At 39.3% G+C, this 16662-nt stretch overlaps 1 protein-coding gene across 1 annotated transcript; it reads left to right on the top strand.

Moving 5' to 3' along the window:
- The first annotated feature begins 4451 nt into the window (after positions 1-4451).
- LOC125178653 lies at positions 4452-12915 on the top strand. The gene is made up of 6 exons (XM_047882924.1): positions 4452-4598; positions 4948-5039; positions 6043-6189; positions 8623-8769; positions 9052-9204; positions 10478-12915. Exons 1-6 carry the CDS (start codon positions 4472-4474, stop codon positions 12884-12886), a joined length of 3075 nt encoding a protein of 1024 aa, XP_047738880.1. The 5' UTR covers positions 4452-4471; the 3' UTR covers positions 12887-12915.
- Positions 12916-16662: the final 3747 nt, after the last annotated feature.

Raw genomic sequence — 16662 nt, 5'->3', positions numbered from 1 at the left:
GAACAACTATTGATAGAATTTCACTTTGAAAGTATAGATGAACCAATTTACATGTTTTTGGACCTTCTCAGATGCACTGTCATGGGTGAAATAAGCGTATATTGATCATCTTTATAGTGAAAGTGAAATAAAATACACTGATAAAATACAGTAACAAATATGCTAATAAAATACACTAATAAAACACACTGACTAAATACAGTAACAAAATATGCTAATAAAATACACTAATGAAATACTCTAATAGAATTCACTAATAAAATACAACAATACAAAATACTAAAAATTGGTTTTACTTACAGCTTTATTCTAATTTTGTTCAGACTGACTTATTGCTAAAAGATACGAATATTTGAGTGTGATTATATAGAACAGTGGTTCCCAAAGTGGGCGATATCGCCCTCGTAGGGGCGATGGAAAGATTTTGGGGGGCGGTAAAGAAGAAGAGGGTGAAAGGGGGGCGATAGGGGGGCGATAGAGAGGGCGGCAGTCCGAAGCCGAAGTCAGAAGTTCGAACGTTTGTTTGACTACTTGTACACAACACGTGCAGCAAACGACTTCCAGCGATGGTTTTTTTCACCCAGATCTGTTTTTAGCGCATTTTCTCATTTATGGAAAAAATGCACTATTGTGCTCGCGATGTCCGTCCGTCTGTCTGTCCGCCTGTCTGTCCGTCCGTGACTTCACGTTTTCGTCGACGAGAAAATGCGCTCTCTGTCACTCACTGCAGTGAGTACTGTGCTATATTTTTTTAACCTCTCCTGGGTTTAGGTCTCCGACCAATTAACGGCCGGACTCGCGGCCAATTTCCAAATTCAATGATCAAGGAATATCTCTCAAACTAATGAACTTAACTCGATGAAACTTGGTACACGTATTCATTAGGACCTTACGGTAATTTAAAGCTCGTGAAAATTTTTTGAATTTTGCCTTCAATTGTGTTTGCCATAGTTATATGGCAATACGGGCCGAAATTCACATTGATCAAGGAATTTCTTCCAAACTACTGAACAGATTCGAACGAAATTTTGAATTTACAGTCCTAACTACCGAATGGTGATATTTAGCTCTACGCTGTTATAGTGTCAAATCTCCACCTAATAACCGTTATTAATCGCCTCTCGACGCTGTTATAGTGTCAAATCTCCACCTAATAACCGTTATTGCTCGCCTCTTGACGGGTGTGATTATTACAAGAAACTAATTGTTAACTAACCGAACTAATTTTTAGGACGGTTTCAAGGTAATTAAGTGATTTTAACGGTTGCATCATAGTACTAGTGCACTAGCCGGGCAGTGACAACTGTCATAACGGTTACTTGTCTTGCCAGCTTTAAACGACTAAGTGCGAACTAAGCCTTTAACTTCACAACGTAAGCCCCAACGTGGCGGTTGCGGTGTTTTCTCACGTGCATATGTGTTGGTAAGTTCTTTGAGCCGGCGCATAAAGTAAAATTGGTGTATGAACCCTATTAAATTTGTGTGATTCATTCGAGGAACTACTTGTGGAAACATTTCGAACTAATTTTTAGGACGGTTCGCAATTATTTAGTAATGATATTTAAACTGTTGCGTCATCCTAGTGAAACGTTTGAGTTGAGATGTGAGACCGGACTACGGGAAATGACTAAGTCTGCAGTGCCAACCGCCACTTGTCTTCGCCCGCTTTAGTCCGACTAAATGTGAACTAAGCCCTAACCTTAACAACGTTCTTGTAACTAAACTAATGATACTATCGTTTCTAAATTCATGATGCTATGTTTTCGTTTTTAGCACATTTTCTCATTTATGGGAAAACTGCTAAATGCTTCATGTATATTCCATTAGTGTCATTGTCTGAAAAATGTACCAAATTGGTAATAAAAGCAATGGATAATAACTTACGTGTCAGACATCATGTGTTTTCTTGCTAACTGCATTTGTAGTGCACTTCTTTTAATGTAGCCCATGCCCTCTCACAGAGTTGTGATAATAATTATTTTTCATGTTTCACACAATGATTTATCCCAGCCAATCTTGCACATAGTTTTGCAGCTCACTAATGGGAAGAGACAACCCCATTTTCTATATCCATTTGATGCAATTTAAAATAGTGCACTTAATTTCTCTAATCAAAAAAGCTAACAAGTTATAATGAAGTTTGAGCCATAGATAAAATTTTTGGCCATAATACTCCATGTACTGCACAATAATGTATTCATTGTAAACCTATTTTTGATAAACTGTACCGTCAACCGGGGCTACTCGGGAGGATTTTGAAAGTTTTTCATTCATAAGTTCTTACCATGAAACATTTCATAAACAAGTTTAGGCTTTTATTTTACAGCTGTTTCTATGTTTGCGCTTTCATCGATTTCTTTGAATTTTTCTACTAAGCCCTCGTATGTCTCCACCTTCTTTTGTCCCTGTTACTATAGTCCTTGAATTTTACTTTCCAAATGCAAGAAAAACTTTCGTATAGAAAAGCAATAAATTCCCGAGAACATTACCGGAGGCCCGCCTAGGTCGCCAGAATCATTGAAACTGAGCACAAATCGAATCGGAAAGCTGTTCTACCGTCCACACGTTCCGACTTGTCTGCGCAGTTCATCGAAATCTATGCTCGGTAGCTCAGATTTCGATGGAACTGCGCAGTTTTCCCGCCGGCTCCAAAACTGCGCAGTTTTCCCGTCCACACGCAACGTTGTGACCGCGTTGTGTAAGACTGAGCGTGTGGACCAGGCTTTACATGAACTGGTTACGATTAATTTTGGTACTTTAATACGCGTTTCAAATATAACAGATTGGTACCATATGGATACGAGGTACCAGAGACCAGATTGGTACCATATGGATACTTGGTACCATAAGCCAGCTCGAGGTACAGTATTTCAGCTCGGGAGGCTGCGGTTCGGCTCCAGTTGCCGGCGTACTATCCTAGCGTGCACATCTGTGTCGCTCCGTTCATTAAGCCGGCTCATAGTGTTAAATTGGTGTATGAACCTTATTGAATAAGTATGGTTTTTAGTAGGAACTACTTGTGAAGTAACCGAACTAATTTTTAGGACGGTTTTTAGTGTAATTAGTGATACTTAAGAGTGTTGCGTCATACTAGTGAAAGGTTTGATCTAAGACCAAGCTAGTCAGTGCTGGTGGTCAACCGTCACTAACTTGTAGTGAAGTTAGTCTGACTAAGTGCGAACTTATCTAACCTATTGTGACTACACTATTGACGGCTATGAACCCTATTAAATTTGTGTGATTCATACAAGGAATTAGCCTACCTACTTGTGAACACATTTCGAACTAATTTTTAGGACGGTTCGCACTTATTTAGTAGTGATATTTAGACTGTTGCGTCATACTAGTGAAACGTTTGAGTTAGATGTGAGACCGGCGACCGGCAAGGACTAAGCCGGCAGTGCCAACCGCCGCTTGTGTTCGCTCAGCTTTAGTCCGACTAAATGTGAACTAAGCCCTAACCTTAACAACGTTCTTGTAACTAAACTAATGATGCTATCGTTTCTAAATTCATGATGCTATGAATGTTTTCGTTTTTAGCGCATTTCCTCATTTATGGAAAAAATACACTATTGTGATCGCCATGGCCGTCTGTCTGTCTGTCCGTCCGTGGTCCGTCGGACTCCGTCCGTCCGTCCGTGACCACGTTTTCGTCGACGAGAAGTTTTTAGTTTAGTTTTTAGTTTTTAATTTAGTTTTAGTTTAGTTTTTAGTTGAACTTTTAGTTTTTAGTTTAGTTTTTATTTTTTAATTTAGTTTTTAGTTTAGTTTTTAGTTCAATTTTTAGTTTTTAGTTTAGCTTTTAGTTTTTAGTTTAGCTTTTAGTTTTTAGTTTAGATTTTAGTTAGTTTTCAGTTATTCCTACTTTAATTTTTAGTTTAGTACTTAGTTTTTTTGTTTAGTTTTTAGCCTAGTTTTTAATTTATTTTTTGGTTCAATTTTTAATTTAGTTTTTAGTTTTTAGTGTAGTTTTTAGTTCAGTTTTTACTTTTTAGTTTAGTTTTTAGTTTAGTTTTTAGTTTAGTTTTCAGTTTTTACTTTAATTTTTAGCTTAGTATTTATTTAGTTTTTAGTTTTTTATTAGTTTTTAGTTTAGTTTTTAGCTTAGTTTTTAGTTTTTAATTTAGTTTTCAGTTTTTAGTTTTATTTTAGCGCATTTTCTCATTTATGGAAAAAATGCACTATTTTGCTTGCCATGTCCATCTGTCCGTCTGTTTGTCCGTCCGTGACTCATGTTTTCGTCGACGAGAAAATGCACTCTCTGTCACTCACTGTAGTGAGTACTGAGTTATATTTTTTTTCATTAAATGATGCATATTTTTTTTCATTAAATGATGCTATAGTTTCGAGGGAGAGAGGAGGGTTTGTAGTTATAAATAATATATACCTAATTTGGACTTCTTTCTCCAATTTTGCTAATATCATAATTTGTATTTGTACAATAATTGCAGATATATCAATATTACAAAAAATGAAATACTGTACAGTTGTTCTCCACAAGCTCTCTGCAGCTAAAGTGGAAAGAGACATCACAGGTGGTGTGAAAATATCCACTGGGCAATCAATGTCAGCTGGCGGTTGCAAAGTTGATACTGAAGGTGAGCTAAACTATAGTCACATTCATGTTCTTTTCATAATCAAATGCAAAATCAGTGACAGGACTGGCACAATATTAGCTCCTCACTTTTAACATGGACTTGACTTTGAATTTATTTTCTTACTCAAGTAACTAACATATTATGATAGTTTCTGTATAATAAAGTAGCAGTAATTCCATTTATTATTTATTTTGGTCCTGAATTTTATTGAATTGTTACTTTTAGTGGGAAATTCATGGCATATAGATCAGTGAAAATAATGGTTGGTTCCTATAATTTTTTGTCTAAGCTACCCAATTTCATTCATATTGAAAGCACTAACAGATACTAAAACTTGTGCAATGTTCAGGTGGAGAAACTCCCTCCGGCCTGCTCAGCAATGAGCTGAAGGGTGGTGATTTGGGAAGTGGAAGCTTAAAAGGAAGGTCTCCCAAGAAACAGGTATTCCTCTTGTACAGCCTGGCTATAGACGTTCAAGTGCTTCCCATTTCTAAGACATGTTTATTGAATACTTTGAGATTTGGTAGTAAAAACAGTACCTAGTCTGGTTGTGGAAATAAAAGTAATTTAAAATGAAATACATATTTTATTTTGTCTCTTAATGATTTGTATGCTGCAATTTAGGAAAAGAATGCATGAAATAATTTTGAGGAATAAATACTTTTGAAACTTTAATTTTATTTGTAACAATAAAATCTTTTCTTACAAAAGCTCCAGCTATATCTTGTAAGGTACACAAGTGTTTATTTTTTGTACATAAAAACTGAAGAAAATAATTTTCTTAAATAATTGAAAATAAATGTAACAATTCATTATTCATGTGTAACCTCACACACCAGGGTTGGTGTTGATTAAATTAAACTGATTAAATCATGCAAATGAATCATTTAATTTCTTTAGGAAAAATCATGATTATATTTTTATATTTATTTTTTTTTATTACATTTAAATATATTGAGTGTCAGTCTTTAATTTATTTTGAAGTTTCTTATTAATGGCTTAGTATAAAAGTAGGTACTATGAATAATTGGAATATAAACTTGTTCCCTTTAATGTGTATTAGGTTCCAATGAATTGTATGTTTATGGTACAGAGGCATCAAGTGTTGCAATACATTGTACATAGCTAACAGCTTAGCTAATTCTTATAAGGCTATAAGTAGTATATAACTAACTATTTGACTATTTGTCATATATTAATACAATATACAATTTAAATGTGTTGGCTAGCTTATACATGGTGAGACAGAACCGATTGATAAGTTTTGAGGCGAAACATGAGAGTAATTGAGTTACATAAAGAAGAAAGTTTATTTTCCTAGGGGAAAATAAACTTTATTTTTCTCAAAGAGAAATAAAAAATGAACTTATTTTTAAACCTCTAGGAAATAAATACTTTTGTTTTGAAAATACCAAATGATCCTGATGAGAAAATGGCTGTGCAGGCACGTCTGCACAAGACTCTTGCTGACCATAGTGACCCTGCTTCCTTGCCTCTTGCTGTGGCACTGCCAGAGGTGGTCGTACATGAAATTTCATGTGAAGAAGCTGGCGAAGGTATATCAGCTTTTGCTGGTGTGACTAAAGCCCAGGTGTGTTGGTTCACTTTCTTAAATGTTTTTTAGCTTAAAAACTTTCTCACACTGTGTCTGGCTGTCTGCTGCTATATGATGTAAGTAAAATGCCTTTCGGTCCCTTTTAAATCATCAGTAGCAAGACCTAATTTTCATGAGTGGCTGGGGCAACAAGCAAGGAAACTTTGAATTCCTTCTGTAGGATTCGCCTAGATGATGGTTTTTGTCGTCTGTTGTTGATTGGTCTGTATGAGGCGGCCCCAGTTGGTGGTTTGTCAGGTTTGAGGATTGAGGTTATTTTGCCAGTTTTCCAGATGTATGCTATTTTGGAATGTGAGTAGATGTTGGCAATGTTTGTAAGTGTCTTGATTCCGAGTGGACCAAGGTGTTTAAGGTGTATGTTTGTAATGTTTTCGGGCCCAGCAGCAAAGGAGTTTAATTTGCTGTATGGCCCTTTTGGTGTCGTTTGTAGTGGCAAGGGTAGCTGTTGGGTCTAGTGGAAATTGTTGTTTGCGTCTTATAATGCGTCTGTCTTCTCTGTATTTGAATAGTCTATTTATGTTTGCTTTGTATTATATTAGTACGTTTGCTTGTGCTTGTCTGGTAGGAATGTTATCGGTATTGGTGGTGATTGCAGTGTGGGTGTGTTCTTGTTTGCTGTTCGACTTGTGCATGCTGCGCATTGTTCTGCACAGTTGTGTGATGATGGATTTATGGTGTATCCAGGAACTCGAGCCAAGCCCGTTGCTGTTGTTCTGTAATTTTGTTCCAAATTTGTGCGTTCAGTTTCTGGATTTCTCGAGTAGTGATTGGTGGGTGTTTGTCAGAGAGTCTTGCGTTGACGGATCAGGCTGTCAATATCAGGTGTGAAGTTAGGGTTATGTTTGTTGTTTTCTTTTGCCCTTTGGCATATTTTTCTTGTCAGCCTCTTGGATGATTATGTTAAATTGGGCAACATTGTGATCAATGTTTTCGATTGAGAGGAGTTTGAGGTGCTCAAATTGTGCTTCTATCTCATGTTTGAATTCCTCCCAGTGTGCTCGTTTGAAGTTGTGTGTTTTGCGTGGTTGTGTTTCGTTTTGGATTGTGTTTTAATGATGATGGGTAGGTGGTCTGAACTTGTGTGTTTATGTACTCCATGCAGTTGTGTTTCCTAGGTTTGGAGAGCAGAATGTTATGTCTGGGAGGTAGCTTGTCTGTCTGCTTGGTGTGGGACGTGAGTGTATTGCTCTGTCGTTACGAATGTAGAGTGTGTTGTGTGTCTAAGTATCTATCTCTGTCGTCTGCTTGTTGATTGTTGTACCATACTCGATGCTTGGCGTTGAAGTCGCCACCCAGGATGATGTTGTTTTGTGTATCCAGGGCCTGTAATGAGAATTGATAGATAGCGGGTAATCCCGGAGAGTTGTGTTGGGGAATATAGGTGTTTATGAGTGTGATTGTGTTGTGGCCAGTCTGTTCCCTAACTGATTGCTGTTCAAGGTGTTGGTCTGCCTTTATGTCTGTACGTGTCTGTTGTGTAATGTCGATGTGTGAGACGCTCTGTATGTGATGAGACGCCCGCCAATTCCACGAGCTCTATTTTGTCGCATTGTGGAGTAGGACGGTATGTTGGGTGTTTTATATCTGTGTTGTAATTTTAAATTTTGTTTCTTGTATTAGTACTACGTGTATGCTGTGCTTGTGCATAAGGTGTTTGAGCTCTTGGTGTTTGGTGCGGGTGCCGTCTATGTTAAATTGCAGTATGTTGAGATCCCTTGTGTTTCTGTTGTTCATGTGTCGTGGACGATGTTTGGGAGGAGGTGGTGGTGGTCGTGGCGGTGATGGTGGCAGTGGTGGTTTTGGTGGCTATGGGGTCGGTGTGGGTTGCTGTGGTGGTGATGGGGTGGTTTTGGTGTTGAGTGTGAGGTTGACTAGGATAGGGGATGTGCTTGTGGTGTATGGGTTTGTGACGAGTTAGTGTTTGTGGTGTTGTTTGTGAGTAGGCAAGTGGTGCATTTAAAGTCGTTTGTGTAGTGATTAAGTGAAGGGAGTGTAGTGCACCGGAGGTGGACCCACTCGCCGCAGGAGTTGCAACGGACGGAGCCAACATTGTTTGTGATGCGTGTAGTGCAGTCGGGCAGATGTAGATGGGCCCTTGATTGGACTCGATGTCCCCGGCGAGTAAGTGTAAGAGGGATTCAATGGCCGGGACATAGAACCACTCTGTCGAAAAAACGAGGGACGAATCCCTGCCGGCGGCGCCGCCTAGGACGCAAGGTACCCCGGGCCAGGGCCCAGGGTGGGGTTGAGGTCAGGGAGTTTGGCCGCCGAAGGTCGCACGCTTCCTTCGACTGGTGGCGCCACTACGTAGAGGCCCCCCGGTGAGAAGGGGCTCTCCACTCGAAGAAGCTCCCACATCCAGCGGCGTTGTCTCTGTTGATGTTACTGATGAAAAAATGGTTTGTGCAGGCACGTCTGCACGAGACTGTTGCTGACCATAGTGACCCATCTTCCTTTCCTCCTGATGTGGCATTGCCAGAGGTGGTCGTACATGAAATTTCATGTGAAGAAGCTGGCGAAGGTATATCAGCTTCTGCTGCTGTGACTGAAGCACAGGTGTGCAGATTTAGCATTAAAATATATATTTTGTTATACTTTCAAAAAATCTTCCATCTGACATGCCTGGCTCTGTTGCTTATTATTTTAAAAACTCTTCCATCTGACATGCCTGACTTTGTTGCTTATTATTTTATGGTTTAGACCCAGGGTGCCTTTCTTGATGTGACTTACATGTTGTAGATAAAATGAAGGACCTGTCTTAGTTAATGTCATAAGTAGTTTTGGTGAAACATCACTTTCATTCTATATTATGAAGTATTAAATAAGATATTATGGCAGGTTTGGCCTTCCCAGATGGATGTTTCTTTGGGTGGCGATGGTGGCACTCCTGCCTGTAGTTCTGCTGTAGCAGTCTGCAATGTGGTGCATGAGACCTCATGCCAGCAGGCTGGCGATGCAGCATCAACTTCTGCTTCTATGATGGAAGCTCAGGTGTGCAGATTTAGCATTAAAATATATATTTTGTTATACTTTCAAAANTCTCGTTTCGTCTGTCCCGGTTCATTTCGAGAAAATTATTTCGAGACGCAGGAGTCTACTGATCACATGATGATGCAGTCTGACTGCTCTGACATGACCCCAACTAGCCTATGCGATCTATAAAGAAATGTTTTTGGTTGACATGTTGTTTTGTTGTGCAGGATATTTTGGCAGGATCATTGAAAAAGTGCAGTTTGCGGAAGTTAGAAATTTTATGAAATGACGTATTTGCAGAGTGCAAACCATGATTTTTTTCAATCTTACAGAAATACATCACATTACAGCCGCGATATTTCAGAAAAAATAGGACTTTTCCAGTCCTGGACTGTGGCATCCACCTTACTTTACTGTATAGAGCTACTCTTGCTGAATTTTCACTTTGGGCAGTTAAAACTGCAGTCTTTTCACTAAATGTCAATAAAAAGATCTATAGTCAGATGGTGTAAGACCTGTCTCTTATACACATCTAGATGTGTATAAGAGACAGGGCCTGTTTGTCCCAAAGAAAACGGAGTGTCATTTAAGGGGGACTATGACAAAGTTCTGCCGGGTATAGATGATGTAGCTGAAGGGTGTGTTTGAAGCTGACGAGCGTCTCAGAGCGACGTCACAGTAAGTCCAAGTATTTTTGGGTCGCGTACAGTTGGAATGAGTGTGTTGGTAATAATGAGGTTGAGTTGTGTGCTATATTCGGCCGGGTCAGATGTGAAGAGTGTGGCAGTGTTTTTTGTTGCATAAAGTTGTAGTTGGTTTTGTGTGGTCCATGTATGTATGTATGGTTTGAAGGTACGGTTTAAGGAGTTGTGCAGCAGTGTTGTAGGCTTTGTGGTAGGATAAGATTGTTATGTCATCTGCGTATGAATTATTTTAATATTGGGTGGAGGTCGAAGTATGTCTGAAACATATACGTTAAACAGTGTGGGGGATAAGACTCCGCCTTGTGGTACGCCAGTTTTGATTACTTTCTGTTGAGAGTTGGTGCTGTTTACTTGTGTGAAGCCTTTCCTACCTTTAGTGTGGTTTATTTAAGTGTGTGGTGTGCTCTATTGTGGTTGTGGATAGGTTATCTGTCTTCTTTGTATTTGGGTAGCCTTATGTTTGCGTAGTGTTGTATCAGTATTATATGGTTGACACCTGAGGCGCAATTTTCATCAGTGCTAAAAAAATATAAATTAGATGGCAGACATCGCTAATGGAATTAATACATTGTATTCTTTCTATTCAGTGCCATCTACTCCATGTACAAGTTGTCGAAGATGCCCAGCTGGATACGGAAGCGCGTCGAGTTCATTCACCTGACTTTGATCCAGCTTCTGTTGCCGAACATCTTTCGAGGAAAGAGCTCATGATAAGGGCTTTGGAGCCAGCTGCTTTGGACGAAAATATCGGACAAAAAATCATAAGTATTGAGGAAGGTTTACAGATTACTGTAAAGTCTTCCCGTCAAGAGTTTCCAACTACGTCGGAAAAGGAATTTTCATCGCATTTACCAAATTCTGTTGAAATCGACCATTATCTTCACCGAAAAGTTTCTAACTCGAAACGACCAGCTAGACCATGCCCCTACTGCGGCTTGTTCCGAAATAAACTGGCAAGGCACGTGCGGTCAATGCACGGAGATCTTGTTGAAGTTGATGATATGAAAAAAATGTCTCCCAAGAAGCGCTCTATAGAAATGAAGAAAATACGAAACAGAGGTATATTTAATCATTACCTCAATAATCCGGATGAAAAGCTTGTACTTAGGAAAAATGCGTCCATAAAACGATCAAGAATCTGCATCCGTTGCAAAGGTTTTTTTGCAACTAGGTATTTTTCTTCTCACAAATGCGTTGAGGATGGGTCGGGCAAGGCCACTGGCATTAAAGCTCATGTACTTAGAGCTGCAAACACTGATGAAAATTTCGCCAAAGAAATAGCAAGTAGATTTCGCAACGACGAAATCGGTCTATTATGCACATCCGATCCCATAATAATGTCATTGGGACATCAACAATTTAAGTCCCTACAATGCAGTTTCAAACGGATTGAAGCGAGAGGCAGGACAATGAAATATATGCGCCTTATAGCACGTCTTTTAGTCAACTTTCGCGCTTCAGCCGCAAAAGATGGTAAATTATTGGATACGCATGATCTGTTTAGGCGTATATATTTTCCATACTTGGTCAAAGCAATTGAGAACGTCAGCAAAGTTGATAACAAGACAAAGCATGGGCTGAAAATTGCTCTAGGCTATGCCATCAAAGAGGCCGCTCTGGCCCTCCAGGGAATGTTTTTGATTTCGGAAGAAGACAAAAAAGCAGATGAAATCACTAAATTTTTGTCTATATTGACAATGAAATGGGGAGAAATATTCCGAAGTTCGGAGTACGCTTCGAAAAAAAAAAGAGAAGAAGTTCTAAGACGACCATCTCGACTGCCTGATATGGCAAAAATGGAGGCCGTCAAAGAACACATAAATGGACGTTTGAAGGTCCTTACAGGTGCTTCAGCAATCACGGCCAGTGATTATTTGGAAATCCGACGCTTGATTGTCTGTCGCCTTGTGTTTTTCAATGGGCGACGTGTGAGTGAACCCTGTCGCATTACTATAAAAGAAAGGGAAGAAACCTTCGAAGGAGTATGGCTGGATGAACGTGCCATTTTCAGAATGTGCTCGGATGAGGAGAGACAATTGATTGATTCTTTCTACATAGCCTACATTAGTGCGAAGAACACTTCTTCGGTTGTCGACCTAATAATTCCGAAAGATTTGAAAAGGCCTATTCAAATCTTGATGTCCGAGGAAAACCGAAGAAAAGCTGGCATACACCCAGACAACAAATTTGTATTTGCGAATATTAGAAATAGCAAGGATCACGTATGTGGGTGGCGTGACGTTGACACGGTCATCAAGGACTCCAAGATAGGCCGTGTAACATCCACGGACATACGCCACCATTTGAGCACTCTTTTTGCAGAGACCGAACAGGCGGAGACCGTGCGATCACTCTTTTCCCAACATCTCGGTCATTCAGACAATATCAACAGGTCTGTGTACCAAGCCCCACCAGCTGTGCGAACGCTCCTGGGAGTTGGGCGCTTTCTCCAAAACGCTGATTCAGGCATGTGCAACGCGGGCACAAGTAAAGCCGGTTCTGCGATTCTCCCCAATGCCCGTGATAACTCAGTGCGGGAGTTACCGCCCTCGCGCGTGGTGGCGACGTCGAAGGTTTCCACAACCACCACTACAGAGGAAGAATTGGATAGCACAGACGATTCAAATAATTCTCACACGACAGAAGTCTCGTCCGCGGTTTACTGCACTCCTGTCAAACGAGCTCGTCAAACTCCTGTCAAACTCGCTCGTCAAACTCCTGTCAAACTTGCTCGTCCGACTCCATGCTCTGAAACCCCGAAAGCAAAGTCAGGACGACGATATGTAACCTGGACGAAAGAAGACACGGCTAAGGTCAAGTCGTTCTTCGCCAACCATATCCGCGGGAAGAAAGTCCCACTTCGGACAGCCGACATCCTGAAGTTCATAAACGAAGAAGACACCGTGACACTCCGCGGATTCAAGGTTCAACGTCAGGCATCCTTCCTCCGATCAAAGATTTGCAACGAGAAGAAGACATATCTTATGTCCAAATAGTGTAATTATGCAAGTGATCTGATGTTAGTTAGCTGATTTTAGTTATTATTTATTAATTATTAATGTCCACTGACATTCGAAAAAGATTCACAACTATTGATACAATTTAGAGATCAAAATTAATTGATAGAGTGGGTCAAAAACGAATAGGTCTCGCGAACAATTGAAATATGTCCACATTTGGGATTGCTGAGCCGAGTCGGTTTAAAATTATTTCAAAGCAAAATCACGCATATCGTTGGAATCAGCATTCAATAGCGCACAGATTTTCCAAGTTGTACACGCGATTTGTGTCTGCCTTAAAAGTTATGACCAATTAACCATAAGGTTGATGACCATAGGGGTTTTGGGGCATGATCTTTACATTAATTTTTTGGGCCCACTTGGACAATTTTTAAACCGGGCCCGCCATTTCAGTCGGTTGCGAGACAGGTTAGTTTTACCATCTTGTGGTCTCCGGGGATGGCCGCTCGTACCCCATTTGTCTTGCAGAACGGCGACCGGACCCTCTGTGTGTTGCTATGGAAGTCGTGGCCAGTACGAGAGGAACGTCACGACCGAGCCAATGGTCCCGGACCCGCTCGATCGGGCGTTAGTACTAGGCTACGCTCGCTGCTGAGTAGGACCAAACGCCTCTTAAGCCTGAAATCGTTCCAGCACATGTTTCCTGAAATCGTTCTAGCACAATAAATCACTACCTATTACGACGCTGATATCAGGGTGAAAAGAGGTTCAGAATGAAAATTGAAGGTACGGTACGTATTTCGTGAAACGTCGTACTGACGTTACAATGCAACGTTGAATCAATGTTGCTACTACGGCATTGCTACAACGTCAAATTTTCCGATTGAATAAACGTTGAAGAACCAACCTCTTTTTCGACCGTAGCAGGACTCGCGTGCATGGGAAAGAAAAGCTAGCTAAAGAATAGCTGTACTCCTTGAATATTGAAATGCATTCTCTGGTCTCTAATCGTACAGTTACACATAGGTATATCAATCATTCAATGCTTATGTAATTATAGTTTCATGCTGGTAAATAGCAAAACATTCACCTATATCGATCATTTTTCGTACTTATATCGACCATTTTTCAACCTTTAAATAAGGTTATTTGCAGTCTCTTCTAATGTTGCTCAGATTTCGACGCTGAAATGACGTTTAATTTTGATTGTTCAACATTTCAACTTTTGATTGTTCAACATTTCAACCTAAAATCAAGCAATAACCAACGTTGTTTCAACGTGGGCCACCACAAATTAATAAATACGTTAATTTACACCAATAGATTAACTTAGATAAAATCAAATGTGTTTTCTCTAAGAACAGCAATGATATTTTAATTTCATTTATTATTATTAATGTATTCACTCATAGAGTAAATACATTATTTTAGTTAGAATAATTATTTTATTGGGAAAATAATCAAATAATTATAAAACAGACACAAATTAAATAATTAAAATACAATGTAATGAAATTGATTGTTGAGTTGATTGAATTATTTTTATTGTGCATTATTACTGGAACGAATTATTACTGGAACCACGTACATTGTTTTATCATAAAATCATGAATGAAATTAGAATTTTACACCAAGTAAAGCGATAATAAATCGATTTTCAATATATTTAAGGTAGATAAGAAACTCACACTAAAATTTTAATGAGAATGGTTTGTACAAACTTCGTGAATTATTTTTTTCAAGGAACATACTTTTCCGCTGTATTAGCGCGTTACGGCCGGCGGCCGCTAAGTGGCACGCGATCGCATTCTTGCAGAGATATGAAGTGGGGTGGAAGCGAAGTAGTAGCAGACAGCAGTGATAATAAGAATTTAAGAAAATATATAAGGTCAGTGTTGGTATTGAATGCAAAGGATTAGTAGTTCAAAATGTTAATTACAAGCAAAAACGAACAAGTGCACTCCTGACCAGTCACCAATTTTCATGTCAGTTAAGGTTAAGCCGTTAAGGAATAAGGATGAGCCAATAATGGTGACTTTGGTGAGCATAGTGGTGGACTCTCTTAATTTATTTAAGAGGTGATTGGAGCTGTAAGATTTTAGTGATAAGTATGAAAATTCCAATCTTGGGCTCCATCTGAAACTAATAAATCCATCCACACTCCACATGCACATCTACCAGCAGCAGCAGCAGCTTAGTGAGCAGCATGAAATTCTAGAAATAGTGGTTCTATTATTTAAAATAGATCTAGCCTGCAATAAAATTGGTTTCAAAACATTTGCTAATTATGCCAGGAAATTATGATATCAGACTTTTAAATCCAGTATATGTGCAATTATCATGACTCATAGTGGCAAACCAAAGCTTTTTTAGGATCAGTTCATTTTTAATTTCCTCATTTACTCAAGATTCAAGCCAATTTCTTATGTATGATAATGCTGGTATCCAGGATACTTTACTGCTATACTTATAGGACTCAAAAATGAACTTGAGGGAGAGTCTAAAAAACTCTCTGCTTTGCCACTATGTCATGACTTGAGAGCACACATAGGTGGCAAAGCAGAGTTTTTTAGACTCTCCCCCAAGTTCATTTTTGAGCCCTATAAGTAGACCAGTAAAGTATCCTGGATACCAGCATTATCATACTTAAGAAATTGGTTTAAATCTTGAGTAAATGAGGAAATTAAAAATTAACTGATTCTAATAAAGGTCTGGTTTGCCACTTATGTGTGCACATAGGGTAAAGTGACGGCCCGGTAAACGCGGTATATTCCAACACATTAAGGACGTAGCAAGAAATGAATGGCTATAAATAGATCACCGTATGTGCAAATCAAGTTCTGATTGGTTTACGTCACTCTCAAAACACCATAGTGACCATACTATGCGCCAGCTACAATGAAACGTCACAAACTGTTGCCAACTTGCCATATTTATTTAAAAGCCTTTAGAATTCAAACCTACAAAATCCCTGAATTCTGACGCTGTGTGTGACTAAATTTGGCATATTGTGAGACTAATTCCGGCAGTGCTTCAAACTCTATTGTTGGAATTACCTGTGCCCTGGGCCCCTGTGATAGGCTGTGAATTCCCTGTGCCCTGTGTTGTTGCAATTCCGACGCCGTGTGTGAGCTGTATCGGAATACGACAGCTTGGAACGAGCTTAATTACAAAATTTTAATTTCTTAATTAAAAGCTATTAAGCTTTTAATTAGGAACATTTTAATTTTTGGACACAGCTCGGAACGAGCTGTGTGTGTCTAATTCCAAGCTGTGTCGGAATTAGTTTTTATGAGTCTAAAACCGTCGCTTAACTTAATCATCTATTAATTTATTTACCACTTGAAATCATCAAATACAAGTATACTTAAAGAATTCCTTATATATTCACAGACTTTTATATAAGTCTCAAACCATAATATTCTTTCTACACAAACAGTTTATCACTATTTGGTAGAGCAAGGTGAACTATCAGCTTTGACACGTTTTTTGATGTTCTCACTGGGTGACGTGCATTGTCTCTCTTTGGATCTTAACATTTTCCCGCCAGATGGCCCAGACCTAGCGTTTTGGCAATAGTATGGCGCGCAATAGTATGACGTCACTATTTCAACCATCAACGAATGCGTGGAACTAAGACAAAGCTTAATATAAAGGAATAAGTTGAGAAGTGTCAGAATTACCCACGATGTCGGAATATACTGCATTTACCTATATTACCCCTCATAATTCCACCCTAAATTTTTCAGCATGCTAGGTACGGAGCCCGGAATAGCGTGGAAAACATCTATCCGTAGGACCGTGACAGGAGC

Source organism: Hyalella azteca, unplaced genomic scaffold (assembly GCF_000764305.2).
Source record: "Hyalella azteca isolate HAZT.00-mixed unplaced genomic scaffold, Hazt_2.0.2 contig11637, whole genome shotgun sequence".
NCBI classification, from domain to species: domain Eukaryota; kingdom Metazoa; phylum Arthropoda; class Malacostraca; order Amphipoda; family Hyalellidae; genus Hyalella; species Hyalella azteca.
Note: the sequence above shows the minus strand (reverse complement) of the source record. Positions and strands in the feature narration are given on the sequence as shown.

What these genes read in the sequence shown, in the direction of transcription:
- LOC125178653 (XM_047882924.1), top strand. Translation starts at nt 4,472, where the DNA reads ATGAAATACTGTACAGTTGTTCTCCACAAGCTCTCTGCAGCTAAAGTG. An exon ending in CTGGTGTGACTAAAGCCCAG is followed by an intron (nt 6,190 to 8,622) that starts GTGTGTTGGTTC and finishes TGGTTTGTGCAG; the next exon opens with GCACGTCTGCACGAGACTGT. An exon ending in CTGCTGTGACTGAAGCACAG is followed by an intron (nt 8,770 to 9,051) that starts GTGTGCAGATTT and finishes ATATTATGGCAG; the next exon opens with GTTTGGCCTTCCCAGATGGA.